Source organism: Callithrix jacchus, chromosome 1 (genome assembly GCF_049354715.1).
Source record: "Callithrix jacchus isolate 240 chromosome 1, calJac240_pri, whole genome shotgun sequence".
Lineage (NCBI taxonomy): Eukaryota > Metazoa > Chordata > Mammalia > Primates > Cebidae > Callithrix > Callithrix jacchus.
Window position 1 is genome coordinate 202,995,344 of NC_133502.1, and position 17,281 is coordinate 203,012,624.

General features: G+C 39.7%; 1 protein-coding gene across 7 annotated transcripts in view; it reads left to right on the top strand.

Annotated features, from left to right (window-relative positions):
* LOC118146826 (uncharacterized) overlaps positions 1–7,696 on the top strand; it is a 184,554-nt gene extending 176,858 nt beyond the window's left edge. For all 7 annotated transcript variants that reach the window (XM_054240594.2, XM_078339159.1, XM_078339161.1 and 4 more), the window contains 3 exons: positions 3,527–3,603; positions 3,774–3,836; positions 7,365–7,696. In XM_054240594.2, coding sequence (XP_054096569.1) covers positions 3,527–3,603; positions 3,774–3,836; positions 7,365–7,368 — 144 coding nt within the window. In that variant the 3' untranslated portion in view covers positions 7,369–7,696. The remainder of the gene's footprint in view (positions 1–3,526; positions 3,604–3,773; positions 3,837–7,364) is intronic.
* The last annotated feature ends 9,585 nt before the right edge of the window (positions 7,697–17,281 follow it).

The following is a 17,281-nucleotide window of genomic DNA, read 5'->3' on the forward strand; positions in this document are numbered from 1 at the left end:
CAGGCTGATCTCAAACTCCTGGACTCAAGCCATCTTCCCACCTTGGCCTCCCAAAGTGTTGGGATTACAGGCTGAGCCACTGTCCCTGGCTTTGCATTATATTTCTATGAGAAAGCACAGTATTAAGCAATGATGCTATAGAGATCAACAAGACCTAGTTTCTTCCTTCAAGCAGAAAACTAAATACAGAAGCAGCCCATCATAAAACATCTTAGAAATCAAGGGATGGCATCAGAGAGAGTGTACCTAACTCAGCTTGGGGAAACCAAAGAGGACCTCTTGGAGGAGTTGATAACCGAATTTGATTTTTTTTTTTTTTTTTTTGAGACGGAGTTTCGCTCTTGTTACCCAGGCTGGAGTGCAATGGCACGATCTCGGCTCACCGCAATCTCCGCCTCCTGGATTCAGGCAATTCTCCTGCCTCAGTCTCCCGAGCAGCTGGGATTACAGGCACGCACCACCGTGCCCAGCTAATTTTTTGTAATTTTAGTAGAGACGGGGTTTCACCATGTTGACCAAGATGGTCTCGATCTGTTGACCTCGTGATCCACCCGCCTCAGCCTCCCAAAGTGCTGGGATTACAGGCTTGAGCTACCGCGCCCGGCCCCAAATTTGATTTTAAAAGAGAAGTAGAGATTAAATAAATGAGAAAAAATAAACATGACTTTCCAGTGGAATGGTCATTATCAACAATGAGCTATAATAGTGAAGTAGCATACTCACGTGGGAGATAAAAAGCAGTTCTGGTTTACTGGGGTGTAAAGTTTAAGGAGGATATGGCTGGAGATCAGGCTGAAGAGGCAAATTAGACTCTGAGGGGCCTGGTGGACTGAGCTAAGATTGAGACTTATTCTACAGGCAACAGCGAAGGGTTTTAATAGAGCACTCAGGCAGTAAACCCTGTAAACACTATTTCCTGGAGTTTTTCCTTTCCCAATCTGTTTCACTGTGGAAGTGGGGGCACTGGTCATTTTCACTGCTTGGTTGAACTGAGTCAGTGGCAGGGACCTTTCTTGAGAGATTACCTCATATTGTATGGCAGCTGGTTTCATGTCACTAGAGATAGTTGTCCCTCATATAACACACTTCAAACTCACACAGCTGATTAATTTAGCCTTAAATCTCAGCATTTATTTATTCCACTGATCACCTTCTGATATATTATAAATTTTTTTGTGGTTCAGACTTTCCTCCACTGAAATGTAAGCTTAGTGAAACAGAGATTCTGTCAGTTCATGACTGTATCCCTAGAGACTTTCATATAGCAAGTGTTCAGTGAGTACTTTTGAACAAATAATCACATTAGATAATATGGTGACACATCCTGACAATGTGTAGTATTGTAATCTAGCTCTACTGCACTCTGTAATTACTTGTCTATGATACCTAAGGAAGAAAAATTACATCAGCAGGAAGTCCTATCTCTGAATGATGCTGACTTAACTGGCCCAAAATTACAACAAATTTAAAGTCAAGGAAGGCAAGCCATCTCTAAAAAATTAAGGCAGCCCAGCATAATGAAAGAACAAAGACTTGAGACTCCCATTGACATGAGTTTTCCTCCCCAGCTCAGGTATTTACTTGCTGTGTGACACTGTCCAAAGTAATTCACACCTCTAAGCCTTAATTTCCTCATTCATAAGAAGCAGCAATAAAACTGACAGTGTTTTGATATTAGAAATGATATCTTTGGAGTGTCTACTATAAGTGCTAATTTATTAAGTATTATATTCTGTATAAGGCTTTAAGGAGGGGAGAGAACTAGTCTGTTGCTAACTATCTCTTCTTCATTTTGGTCCAGAAGGAGCCTTGCAATCATCCCCATGCATTTGGTTTTTCAGAGAAGGTATTTCTTTGTTCATTTCATTCCAGGCCATTTCCTGGCCTTGCACAGTGAGTGAATAAGTAAATGTGTACATTGCTCAGACTTCTGAGATCAGAAACCTCTCTCGGGAGATTTTCCAGGCACAAGGAAATCAATATCGCATGTCAAGCAGCTTCAAAGCTGATCACCTTGAAACGAATGGTCACACCTCCTGTCCAGATCTCCATCTTTCCCTTGTTCAAGGATCAGCTGCAATACATTAGATCCCTAATTAAGAAAGAAGATGATCAGCAAATGACTCCTCTGAGCAGAATACTAAGCAATCAGAAAGGGTCTTGAAACAGATCTGCTGGCATCTGCACAGAGGAAGAACATGTAGATAGAATTGAAGCTGCCTTAATTGGTAGTTGTGTAGGGATGGTATTTCACTGTTCTACTGGGAGTAATAAAGGCTGACATTATAAACAGTGTGGCAGTGGAGAATGGAAACTTAGGATCTGAGCTGCTCTGCTATTTAACTAGAGCCAGTGAAAAGAAAATGGCTACTGCCTTGGCTGGTTGAAATTGTAGAGCCTTCACCAAATAATTAAAATACCTTTGGCAGAATAAAACTCGACCCTACATCTAATAATACTAACAATAACAACAACATCTATGGAGCGAAGCTGACCTTGATTTAAATTCTTTTTCATTACTCATTTAGCCTAAAGCATATTGCTTAGCTTCTCTGAATCTTGGTTTTATCACTTATAAAATGGGATCATGAAAAATGTTAAATAATTAATTCATCATAATTGGTGAAGTTCCCAGCACAGAGAAAGCTTGCAGACAATGAAAATTTCTTTCTCCCTTCTCTTTCCCTATGTACTATTCAAAGTTGTCTTTATATTTGTCAGATGTTCCCAGTCTAGGTTCTGGATATACATGAGGATAGAAGGCTACAAAATCTCTGTTATTTTATGAAAAATGTCATATAAATGCGGTCTTTTCTGATGAGCACATCCATAGTTTTCAGCAGATGCTCAAAAAGGGTTAATCCCTCAAAAAGGTTGATAAAAATCCCTGGTATATATTATCTTTCTTTTCTGACTTGGCCCGTGCTTCTCCCTGCACCTTTATTTGTCTACTGTTTTCTTCCTTATCACTGTATTCCAGCTACTCTGACTCCCTCTGTTCCTCAAAGACGCAATGCACATTCCTGCCTCAGTCTTTTACTCATCATTCTTTCTCTTCCCTATGTCTTCAAATGCAAAACTCAGCTCACAGGTTACTTTGGGAGATGGTCCTTCCTTGACATCTTAATCCAAAGAATCTTCTCCTGTTACTTTCTATTGTATCTGTATTATTCTGTACAGGCAGCTATAGATTGTTATATAGACTGGGTGATTTAAACAACAGCTATTTATTTCTCACAGTTCTGGAGACTGGGAAGTCCAAGATCAAGCTGCTGGCTAATTCGGTTCCTGGTTAAGGTTCTCTTCCCAAGAGAGTGATTACCTTCAAAAGGCCCTATCTCCACATACCTCACATTGGGGAATAGAATTCAACATATGAACTCTGAGACAAAACAGTTCAGTCCAGTACTATGTGCCAATTACTGCAAGAATGGATGGATGGATGGATGGATGGATGGATGGATGGATGACTTCTGAGTGCATCCCTGTAAGGTATAGAGGAAAAGTTTCTTTTTCCATTTTACAGATGGGCAAACTGAAAATTGGACAGATTCAGTTCCTCAGAAAAGGTTTATGGACAGCAGTTAAGAGTAGTCTCTGGAGGTAACTGCCTGAATTCAAATCCCAGCTTTGGCACTTATAAATTATGTAACTTTGGGCGTTACTTAATCTCCCTGTCCTTCAGTATCCTCATATGCAAAATGCTGCTAATAATTATATATTATATTAGCCACTAGAGCTGTTCACCAGTATTCTGATACTTCCACTTCTAGGCACATAAGCCACGTCTTCCATGCCCACTTGAAGTCAGGTCTGGATATGAAATACAAGCTGACGTGAGTGTGTTATCCCCTTGTGGAAGCTTTTAAGAGCCAATGTGAGATTTATCCTTTCCTGTTCTCTGACATAAAATCTGAAACATTCTATATGAAAGTCATTTTCTTAGCCTGAATCTTGTGGTAAATACAGAGTGGAACAGAATTCCCAGGAGCCTACAACAAACAAAGAGCATAAGTGAGAAACAAACCACTGAGATTTGGTGGCTTTTTGGCATCACAGCATAACCTAGCTGAGATTGACAAATACACATACATAACAACTCACTGAGCTCTTGTGAGAATTAAATTAGTTGATGCAAGTAACGTGATTAGAAAACATCTGGCACATAGTAGGCACTGCATACGTGCTTGCAATGACTATTACTCAATTAATGTCAAAGCTAAGATGGAAACTCGTGTTTTCTGGGGCTATAATTATAAAATAAATTTTAATGCACTTTTTAATTTTAAAATCTACAAAGGAACACTTGAGAGGAAGAGGCAAGGATCCACAGAAGCCTTACCTCGACATGCCTGCCACCTCTGGCTCTAAGAAACCCAGCACTGGGAGGGAATGAGGACAAGTTGCACATGCAAGAGGAGGGTCCCTCTGATAGCTCTCTTGTGCCCTGCCAGGCCAATGATGCCACCGTAGGAGAAAAGAACCATCATCAATTTTCATGGGTTTTGCCCTCAACAGATCATTCCTGTTCATCTTGTCCTTCCTTCCTCTTTTCTTGGGGCTCAGAGTAAAATTATGTCTTGCAGGGAAAGACCCAAGCAGCACTACTCACTAGGCTTTTCAAAGAATGAACAAGTCATTTCTTACCAACCAACTTTGTAAGGAAACTAGAGTTTGGTAACCGGGTTTGTGCCTCTGGAAAGTTTAGAGACACTTGAAAGCAAATAACAGAGTGTGGTCCAATCTAGCCTATCTTACCACTAACATAGCAGTGAGTAGTTAATAGGGATCAAAAATAATAAAAGTTGTAGATAATAAGAATGATAACTAGCTATCATGGAGAACTTTTGCCAGGCACTGCTGCCTCTAAGGATTTCATGTACCTTAATCATTTAACCATCACACTGCACCATCAGGGAGTTATCAGGATTACTATCCTTATGGCATAGATGAGAAACTGAGGCACAAAAATCTAAGGAACTCACTACTGACACCAAATAGGGCCAGATTCAACCCCATGCCATTTGGCTCCAGCATCCATGCTTGTAGTTACTGTGGTGTGCTATCTCTCACCTATTTAAGGTGTTAATGCAGTTTCATACTTTCATGCCTTTGTACTTGATGTTTCCTCTGACATTTTAAAACTTAGATCAAGAGACACCTCATCTGTGGAGCTTGCCCTGACCTCTCCTCTAACCCTCCCCTTTGAGGCAATCACTTACTTTTCTGACCCTCTCTGCCTTTATTGCAACAAATTTCACACTAAGTCATGAGTAGTTTAGGGTCAGAGACTACATCTTAATAATCTTAGCATCTCCAGTGTCTTGCATAGTCCCTGGCACAGAACAAAACCTAATTCAATATTGTTGAATTGATTTGTAAGGATTCAAAAAACATAGTGCAAAGAAAGCAGTAGAATATAGTGACAGATAGCACTGGTTCTGGAGTCAGACTGCCTGGCTTCAAATCCCCATCAGTAATTTTCATAACTATCTGATGCAACCATGAACATGTTAATTTATTTTTCTGTGCCTCTGTATTTTTCCTTTACACAATGGGTATGATAACAGTACATGTTTAAATAGATTATTACATGGATTAAATTAGATAATGTAGCAAAGAATTTAGCCTATGTCCTAGCACATAGTAGGTGCTCAATAAGTGCTGGCTCCAACTGCCCGAGTGTCCTGGTACATTTCTTACTAAAGATGTACTATAGCTATGCCTATCACTGGCTAATAAGAAAAAAGACTTATATAAATATGGATAGATGATGACAACTTGGCAGACTTAGAGGTGTAAACCAAATTATCTGTAAAGCTGCAGGGCTCTAGATAATTTAGTCCATGACCAACAATCATGAAATAATACTCCACATTTTTTCCATTCAGATAGATGGAGGCAAAGCAGTCAAAACTAGTGGAAGAAAAATCACCCTGGAAACATTGATTATACCATTACCAGTTATTTTCTGGAACAATACTAATGTAGCTTTCATTATAACTTTTTTTACGCCAGTCTTCTACTGCAAATTGCAAATAATACATGCAATTCAGATTTCTATGAACAGGGGACTAGTTTTGAAAAACTGCAAATGAAACAATGGTGCGTAAATACATTTATCCTGGATGGGCATGAACTACAGATTATTATACTTAGTGTATAAGTGAAATTTAAGGTTCAGAATGTTCAGTATTAAAATTTAGACTAATGATGGAATGAACCTTAAACTGCACCGTCAAAATTATTCTAATAACTGAATTAGAGGTGAAGAGAGTAAACCAAAAAGCATAAAGTATTCTAATCCCTGTGTCAAGATGATCAGGTAAAATATATATAGTGTATGTTTAGGATCTACATGCTAATTGTACTGACTGGAAAAGACATGGACAAATATCCCTTCTCTTTCTATCGCCTCAATGAAAAAAAAAAGATTAAAATGTTAGAAATTCATCTTGTTTTATTGTGAGGCTGTTAAAGCTCAATATTAAAGAAAGACTTGTCATTTATAGAAAATTCCCCTTTCATGCCCAATCTGCTCCCTATATTACTAACATTAGGAAATCCAAATATTGAGAAGCAGTAAAGTGACATCTTATTTAGACTTATTAGTCTTATAAAGCCTAAATAAGAGCCCAGATTTCTAGACAGCCTAGGTTTAAGTCTGGGTTCTAAAATTACTATGTGATTCTGGGGTAGTTATGCACTCTATGAGGTTCCTCACTTTATAATGGGAATAATAATAGTACCTAGATCATGTACTATTTTAAGTAATTAGTAAATTTGTATATCTGGTACATAATAAGCACTCAATAATTTTAATCATCATTATGTAATTTGTATGTACTATTTCTAAATCTCCTTTTAAAAAGGAATGCAAATGAGGAATCATAATAAAATAACAATAATACATAGCACTTACACGTTGCAGTTTCAGTTTTGAGCATTTCTTGTGTATTAACTCTTTTGATCCTCATAAAAACCCTTTGAGATAGTCTTATTGGGTAGAATTGACATGACTTGCTCAGGGTTGCACAGCTAGTGAGTAGTACAACCAGGATAGGAACCCTGGCAGTCTGATTCCAGAGACCTCCCGCTTGAACATTAAATATATATCCAATTCTTTGAGCACTATGACCGAGTTTATTCACCATTCACTAAAAAAAATTCATTAATAATGAACTCTGGGTCATGTAACATCCCAGCTCTAAAGATACAAGACTCTCTCTCAAAAAAGTTACAATTTCTATAGGTATACTGCTTATCTTAAGCATTTGTGTTCATTTTATTTATAAGCACTAATTGACAGGTCTGTAAGCTTTTATGAAATATAACTATTTCTCTTTTATCTTTCCCTCTTCCAGCTGAAATATTCACACTTGAAATCCGAAGGGCTTGTAAAATACAATTCAGCACCATGGACAGCAGAAAAATCCCATTGACAGAATAAATCTGAAGTTTTCCTTTCCGTATTCATGAAAATCTGGTGCTTCAAAACAGATAAACACACATCCAATTAGGTATTCAAAAATATCTTCAAAAGAATCCTAGAAATTACCAAACATGAGTCCTTGGAACAGAGAAACTGCATCCACAAGGCCACACAGCTGAAGCCAAGAACTAAGTTCTTAGAACTAATCTACTTATAATAAATCCTATCACAAGTATACTGTCACCACCAAGCAGAATTGTGTGTGTATTCAGTGACATGGGTGTGGTTTACCATGGCACTTTCTCAAATAGAAATTAAGGAAGAAGTCAGGTACTCTGAATTAGGTGTCAAGAAATTTCTTATCTAGTCAGTTAGGAAGACTTATTTTCTAAGAGTATAACTTATTATTTCCTGTGTCCTAATATATTTGAAATCATGGGTTGAAAATGAGTTTCAAGGTCAGGCAGAGGAGAAATAGATTCAACTTTCTACTGCCCTTGCCTTAGACACTGAATTTCTTTGACCTTGTTGAACACATTATAATTCTTTCCAGCCTATCAGTGTTTATTAGATTTGATACTGCCTAATTCTGACATCCCAAAGGAAGGTGACTCACTCACAGAAAACGTGTTATCAATCTCTAAGGCCATGTCTAATCTGCATGACATCATCTTATCTGGAAGATACATTTTAGGTGGATAGTCCCCAGGGCTCTTGAAAGGAAAACTTTCCATTTGTTATGTTTCTCTAATTCTATTCAATTAAAATAGCTATGAGAAGCATCTCTGAAGGGGAAGTAATGTGATACTGTGAAGGAAAATAAAATTATAAATTTAATTACTCAAGACTATATTTACTGTAATGGTCAGTGCAAAGCTTCTCAAAGAAGCCCTTACTGAGTAAATAAGAATTGCCATACATCTTGCTTCTCCAAGAGACTTTCAACGATTATTCAGATTCTACCACCTACTAGCTATGTAATCATGGAAAGCTACTAACATTCTCCAAGCCTCAGTCCCCTTATCTATATAATGAGCGCTGTTTTACTTAGTATTCCTCACTAGGGCATTGGGGAATAATGAGACAATTTCTCACCACATGGTGTAGAATTGTAGGAAACAGAAGCAGAGGAAATGAGGCACAGGTGACTGATTCACTAAGGAAGATCAAATAAATTTTTTGATAAAACAAATTAAGTAAATCCACCTACAGATAGACATAAGGATTTTCTTTGTCACCACTAATGAAAGTCTTCAAGTATTCTAAAGTTAGAAGACCATGGTATTTGGAGTAAGAAGATCTGGACTTGATTCTGTCTCTATCACATATTAATTACCACAACTCCCTCTCTACCGAGCCTTTACCTTTTCAGGCCTCAGAAACATAGGTATTTCACTGGATTGATGGCTATCACGATCTCTTGGTAAAGAATCCAATTAGCTACTTGGATTAAAAGAGAGACACAGGTATTGCATAGCGGTTAATGATGCAGGCTATAACAGTGGAATGCATTTAAATTCTGGTTCCACCACTCATTGCCTGCGTGACTTTGGCCAAGTTACATAAGCTCTCTAAGCTTGGAATTCCTCATCAGCAAAATTTAGCTAATGCGAATAACTATAACATGCCTATGTTATAATGATTTTAAATGTTAACAAGTGTAATGCACATAGAGCAGTATCTGGTACATAATAAAAACTCAATAAATGTCAAGTGATTCTCTAGCCTCAGCCTCCCTAGTAGCTGGGACTACAGTCAGGCACCACCACACCTGGCAAATTTTTGTAGTTTTAGTAGAGACAAGGTTTCACCATATTGGTAAGGCTGGTCTGGAAGTCCTACCCCAGGTGATCCATTCGCTTTGGCCTCCCAAAGTGCTAGGATTACAGGCAAGAGCCACCATGCCTGGCCAGAACAATGACTTTTATTTATTTATTTTTCTTAAGCCATTCCTTACTCAGATTATGACTCACATTGTGGTCATGATTATGGAGGAAAATCATATCAAAGGTACTTTATTATAAGTCACAACAATGTATGAATGCATGGAATTCTATAGAGGAGAGAGGTGAAAAGGGGTCTTGGTAAAGGAGTAGGTGATCCTGGCCATTAAGAAGAGTGAGGAGGGAGACAGAAAATCAAGTCACATGTTCTCCTCCTGACATTTACAAGTGCTGAGTTAGATCTCAGCTGATTCAGCCAGTCACACTGCTTTCCTTTTGACATCAGTCCACAGCCTACAAACATAATATGAATCACCAAAATGAGCAGATAATAAGCCTGGAAGAGTTTAAGGGGAAAAGGAGAGAGCAAGAGCCAGGAAGGAAGCTTCTAGTTAGGAAAGGCAGTAGATGTGGATGGCCTCATGCTGCCATGGGAGATTTATAGGAATGATATTATAGTTGCTGTCTGGAGGGCTGTGGTCTGGAGTACGGACAATAATCCCAAACATACATGTGAGGGAGATAAGGCTTATTAGCATGTATACGTTCTCAGCTACCATATCCTCTACCTCATGCCTATTAAGGCAACTTTCTTTTTACTTGGTTAGCAATCAGTGATGCTTTTGCTTGCTATTTCAATTTGCAGGGTTTTGTGACATAAATTCAAAAGAATATGAAGAATGTGAATGGCAAGACAGGCTCGGAGATCCAAAAGAAATGCCAAGAGGAAATAAAAATAAAAGTTGCAGGGGCTGGGTGTTAGAGAGAGTCGGGGAGACTTTATAAGGGTTGGGCTCTAGAGCATCTAAGAGGTGGGAGAGAATGGAGGGAAAAATTAAGGAGATTAGAAAATTGTTCTAGGTTATAAAATGGATTCAATGTATTGGTCTTCAAAAGAACCAGGCATAGCTTAACATTCCTTTTGATTGGTAGATTGGGCTTTTAAAAATAGGATTTTGAATATTCAGAGACTGGCCCAGGGTTCAATAATCAGGGTTATGTACATACACACAGATCCTTCATACATCAGCCCCACTCTAGAGACACAGATTGGGACCTGCAAGCCCCTTTATTGTACTAAAGAGTTGTTGATGACAGCAAATGAGAAAATGTCTGCAAAGTTTATTTAAACTTTAGGAATGAAATTTAAAGTATACAAAACAAAATCCTCTGTTTTTTCCTGAACAGAAATAGAAGGCGTTTTACCACTACTTCATTCCCTATGGGGGAAAAATTGGTCAACAGATGACCTGTTTAAATTGGATGAGAGTTGACATGATGTTGTCATCATCAGGGAAATTATGAACTGTAATGATAGGAAATGTATATGCCTTGAGACAGCTGCAGGAAAAATTGGTTTTCTCCCTTGCCCAGAAATGTCTGTGCTGAGCATTATTCATAGGCAGTACAGCTGGAATGAAGGCCATCCCTGGGGTTTCATAGACCAGTGTTTGACAGCCAAGACTGTGAACAACCTTCAGTGGCATGAGCTGGGCTGGAGAACAGATAAGAAAGGGTCTTCGGCCTATGCCCTGTGGCCTGGGGTGGGTGACATTGAGCTTGGATCTAGACTTGGGAAACAGAGTCAGAACTGGCTTAATGAGAAAATCAGATTGTGCCAAGCTGAGAAGTGCTCCATCACCGACCTACACGAGATCACCATCCACCAATCCAGACTATGTATCAGTATCTCCATGTAATATTTTTAGAAGTATACATTCCAGTACTTTACCTTTGGAGCCCTAATTCAATAAATCTCAGATGAGGCCTGAGCATCACTTTTTCATAAGCTTCCCAAATGATACTGGTGAAGTTTGTCCACCAGCAGGAATTTGAAACCACCAGTTAAGTCAATCACAACTATGTATTCTCTCCTGATCAGCCAGCTAAGAAAATGATTCCTTTTGCCATGAATCAGTCAAAGAGGGCCCTTTCATTCTTTTTCATTTTCCTGGAAAATCCTATCCAGGGCAAAATCAAGAAAAGTGCCCCCAGCCTTTCTTAAAATACCACACAGACATCTCCTCCTCCTCCCCCACCTCCTCCTCCTTCTCCTCCTCTTCTTCTTTTTAATTTGCACATCAAAAATAAAACAGAGCTTAACTGTGTACACAGCCTACATTAAAACAGAAATGTGTTTTGCCTCATAGGCATTTTCAAGCACATCTCGAGAGACCCTCTTGTGGACCCAGGGATGTGATACTATCCCATGAGGGAGGAGTACATTCTGCATGGGGAGGGCAGGGAGGCAGAAACCAGAAGAAAGCAACCCACTTGGCATCTATTAAAGTGAGGGTTCCATCAAGGTTTGGGCTATAAAGAACCTGTAGTGCTCCAAGCGGCATTTAGAGTATCAAAACAAGATCAGAAAAGGCAGGCTAGTAGCTCTAGAACAGAGAATCCAGAGGCTTGATGGCAAGAGTCAGGAACAGCCAGTGTAGCAAGGCTGGGTCCTTAATCTCAGTAGGCCAATTAAAAAGACCTCATCTCTGATTGACAGCACAGGAGTTCCCAAACTTGTGTTATTTCTGGACATCAGAAGTAATCAAGTAACTAGTTTACAATGCAGATTCACAGGGCCTTCTTAATTTATAAGCCTTGCCACTTTCTGTCTTATTTATTATGCTTGTCATTCCACCAGTCCATAAGCATGTGTTAATATAAAGTATCTACTACGTGCTTGCTGCTCCGTTGACTGTGTGAGAACAGGGGCTCCATCTGTCTTGTTCAACCTCAATGTGTAGTACAATGCCTGAAAGCAATATCCATTTATTTATCTTAAAATGGGAGCATGTGGCTATTATCTTTCAGGCTTATCTAGGCACTGGGATACAGTGATCAATAAATGTGCTCCCTACAACAAAAATTTCAGAGTCTAGTGGGAGAGATGGCCCAGGAATCAATAAATCACAGCATCATGAAATACACTTTAACAACATATATAAACATCTCTTACCTACCTTCACACCGAAGCCAGAGAGATCATCCCAAAACTCAAATCCAGCCACTATATTTCTTAAAGACAATCCATAAATATCTTAATGGCCTGTGGCTCCTCTTCCCAAAGAGGGGTCTGTAGAATCCTCTTGTGTGAGTGTGAATCCTCTTGTATGTAGACAGGTGTCTGGGAAAGAAGTTTTATGGTCAAAAAACTTTGGAAGACTCTGGGTTAAACTAAATGAAATCAACCAAGCTTTTTAAACGCGAAATTTGCCAGAGGCTGCATGATACTAATGTGCCTTGCAAATCTCCAAAAGGGGAGGAGGTAGCATTCACTACTTTCTCATTCTTATTTGATGTTGGCTTTTAAAAATTTTTTTATTTTATTTTTTGGCATGTGTTGAAGGACTAGTGTTTGGAAAACAGACTTTGGAAATTCTGGCTGATCACATCACACCCCGCTCTCCACAACTGCCTGCCAAGCCTCTGCTCCCACTCTTGTTCTGTTCTTACACTTTAAGAAACCCAAACTCCTTCTTCCTTTCGAGCTTTTGCTCATGCTGTTCACCCTTCCTGCGCATTTCCCCAAATCCTACAACTTATCCTGGAACACACAAAATGTGCCTGGAACACTCACACATGTTCTTGAAGATTCCACTCAGACACCACCTCCGCCAGAAGCCTCAGCTGTTCAGGTGCCTCTTCTCTATGTTCTCACAGTCCCGCTCCCTGCACAGCACTTAGTGTGCTATGCTCTCACGGCTGCACAGAACAAGAGCTTTTGGAGGGAAGGGGTCATTACAGGGATTTGTTTACCTCTGTTGTATACCAGGGCTTTTCAGTTTGATGCTATTTTATCCTAGGACTGGATAATTCTTTGTTATGGGGTTTGTGCCGGTTACTGTAGGATTTTAGCAGCATCACTTGTCTCTACCCACTAGATGCCAGCAGCACCACCACCATCTTCTCTATCCCACCCCACAAGCATCAGCATGTCTCTAAAGTCCAGCATGGAGGCATCAGTGTGTGGCCAGATGGCTGAAGTTCAGGCTGAATCCGTTCTTGCCGATGGCAAGTTAGAGATATTCTAGCCAGGTGCTTCTTCTCTGCCTTCCCCCAACACACCCAGTACAATTTAAATCCAGTTATCTAGCTTCTGTTGCTTTTTGCCTCTGCTTAGAATAGCTGAGCTGAATGGATCTTAGAAATCCTCTCTTTTGTATGTCAATCACATCTGAATAAACTGGTTCTTTTACAAAAGAAAATCTTTTCCCCCTCTCTCTTTTTCTCTCTCCCTCTCTGCCTTTCTCCTCCTTCAATTCTTTTCTCCTTCCTCTCTCTTTTTTACCCTCTTTCTGTTTGTCTTTATTTCTCTAACTGTCTCTCCAAGCCTCACTGCCCCCTGCCCCAAACACATGTACACACGCTTTGCAATGGCACCTGAGCCACCTCTGGATATCCTGGGGCACTGGAAAGTAATTAGAAAACCATTGACTAGGCCCAAACCCCTCATTCTACACAGGAGGAACACACCTAGAGAAGGGACTTTACTTGCCTGAGGTCGCACCGCCGAATGCCCTGACTCCCAGTCGTGTGTGCTTCCTTTTTTATGACACTGAAAACAGAACCTTTTTACAAGTTTCCATTCCAAAACTTCCCATTTAAAAATATTGTACTGCATTGTTCAAATAAAGAAAATGCAAGAGTTTAGATTTTTAATTACTGTATATCCATAATAATTATAAAATTAATAAAAATTCAAACATGGAAAAAGCTAAAGTCCCCTTTGGAATCCACCCACAAAAACATGCATATAATGAGGTTCCCTCCTTGCTGCCCTTAGAGATAATTATTAGCACTTTTTGTGTTCTTAGAGTAGATGTGTATGTATATGTATGTGTGTGTACATACATGCTATATCCATTTTACTTCAATTTGCCCTATTCATTTAGCAATAATGTTTGGCCATTATAACACATATGGATCTGCCACCTTCTTTTTAGTGCCTTCTAATATTCCACATATACGGCCCTGCAATTGTATACTTAACCATTCCCTATTGATGAACTGCTGGATGGTTTCAGACAATGCTACAATGGGTATCCTCAAATTGTGGCCACCTCCTTCAGCACATGAGGGAACCTGTCATTAGGGATGGTCCCTAGAAGTAAAACAGCTCATTTGTGGCATATGAGCATTTTAAATGTTGAAAAAGCATCAACTCCTTTCTCTTGATGCACATGGTCACTTGAGGGTTACTGCTGACGAATTATTCCTTTAACACCAAAAAGGAAATGAGAGAAAATATTTTCTTGATTAAATAACACCACATGCATGGGAACAGATGGGTCTAGAAAATAGATCATGCACAGAAGGGATAAGCTGATGTGTAAATGGAAGAATTTGAAAGGTGTCTAGAGTCTCCTGACAAAGCACAACCCCTGTCAGCCTGTGACCGTACCTGAGAGTTCCTTATTAATGGCCCTCCTTTGGAGAGCACGAAGTCTCCAGAAAGCTCTTGTAAGAATATAAATACACCATGTCATAAGGGTAACACACAATGCATGGATTAATTAATCCATTTAACCAACAAAGAAGTGCCAAAACTTGAGCACACCAGTTCCCTTCTCTAAGCAACAATAGTACTAACTTTAGAGGGTTTTGTGAAAACTAAGTAAAATAAAAATATGCAAATGCTATTGAAAGGGCTTGATAAATAGTACATATTCAATATAATGTAGTGTTTAGGATTGGCTTAGAGATATAAAGGAGAAAATAGATACATTTTGAACTGGATAAGTGATTGGGATTGAAAATGCTTGGTGAGGAAATGCCTTAAATTGGTCTTCACTAGGGTGTAGTTAGCCCCTCACATCAGAAGGCACTTGAATAGTTTATACCCATTGTTTCAGGATCCATGGTCCCTTTAGCCCTAACCTCTCAACCCTAAGATACAGCTATTATTATGAAGTAGCTGAGGCACAAAGAGTGTCTCACAGTAAGGAAATTCAGAGTTGGGACCCAAACCAGGTGTGTGTGGCTTCAAAGCCCATTTTTGTTTTTCCCTCTTTTTTTTTTTTTTTTTTTTTGAGATGGAGCCTTGCCCTGTCACCCAGGCTGGAGTGCAATGTCGCGATCTTGGCTCACTGTAACCTCCGCCTCCCGGGTTCAAGCAACTCCCTGCCTCAGCCTCCTGAGTAGCTGGGATTACAGGTGTGCGCCATCATGCCCGGCTTATTTTTTGTATCTTTAGTAGAGATAGGGTTTCACCATGTTGGCCAAGCTAGTCAGGAACTCCTGACCTCATGATCCACCCTCCTCAGCCTCCCAAAGTGCTCGGATTACAGGCGTGAGCCACTGCGCCTGGCCTTTACTTTTTTCTTACTAGGCTACAGCTCAAATATGAGAACTTTATAGAGTTCTGAAGGATCTCTAACTTCCCCATGTTTCTTACCTTGAATTTACTAGAGATAATCCTCTTTTAGCTTACATGGACAGTTGAGATTATTTTCAAAAGTAATAAGACAAAGAAATGGGGACATTGAGCCCTGCCAGTGGTCATAACTGGGAAAAAAGGAATCAATGAAACAAAACAGGTGTTAACAGTATTAAAGAGGCAGGGAAGGTGAGCAGAATCCCTGGAAGGGAGAAAAGAGCTTGCTAACCACAGAAACCTGATCCAGAGTTTAACTGACAGAGAACATAGTGATCAGGCTCATGAAATCATGTGCTTAACTCTGATTCCTGATTTAGCAACTTTGTCCTCTTAGAAAGTTAATAAACCTTCTTAGGTCTTAGTTTGCACACTCCGTGAGCTGGGCATAAAGTCCATGCCTATCTCTCAGGTTTGTTGGGAGATTTCATCAAGCAAAATGCTTAGCACAGTGCCTAGCATATGAGAAGCCCTCCATGGCAACTGCCACAGTCATGATGATGATGCCTATAATTTTTATTATTTTCCAAGAGGCCTGCCTACAATATATATAGCTACCAGAAAGATAGGTATGGGTGGAATACTATAGTCAGCTGATAATCTCTAAAGGGTCAAAGGAAAGAGAAGAAGGGTGAAAGAGGGAAGAGCAAGAGGAGCACATGCTGCTATCTTCACAGCTGCCTCCAGGAGGGTAGGAGTGGATTCTGGCAGATGCCAGACTTGGATGCTGTCATATAACCCATGCCCCCCACTTCAATAAAATAGTTGTGGTCTGGCACAAACAAGACAGAAACCAGGTGCTTAATGTTGGTTAAGCATCTGGCTTATACATTAGCTCCATATCTTTGGGTCACATCCCCTCATAATCTAATCAAGGGGTCTACTCATTGAGCTTTGAATGATAAGATACATGTGTTGGTGCTTTGAGAAATCAGAGTTGATTATTCAGCTGCAAGTAAAATAGATAACACTTAAAGAGTGCTTAGTATGTGCCAGGCGCCACTCTAAGAAATTTATGTTTTAACAGATCTCATCCTTGTAACACCCCACAAATTAGATATTATTATTTCCCTTTTATACATGCAAAGCCTGAGGCAACTAGCTTGCCCAAAGTCACCCAATTAACAAGTAGCAGAGCCAGGATTCTAACATATAGTCTGGGTCCAACCCTCATGCTCTTAGCCTCTATAATTTTTTCCTCTCCATGTAGATGAAGAAAAAACAATCAATTTTCAGTATAGCCTGGCTATTCCTCTAGCAATTAAGTTTGTTTGAAATGATGGGGTCTATATGGAGACCAACTCATGTCATAAATGTGGGGATGGAAGGAAAAAGACATGCAAAGGTGGTCCATCCAGCTTCTTTGCTGGATCCCTGCTCTGAGAGACCTGGGAAACTCTAAGTGGAAGTGAACAACAAGGAAGATTTTCATCCAAAGGAAAGTGCCTCTGAATTTTCAACCCCATGCTGGCTCTAACTCAAATGCAACTAATATTGAGGATGCCCCATTTGCCAGGCACTCTAGTGTTTAAA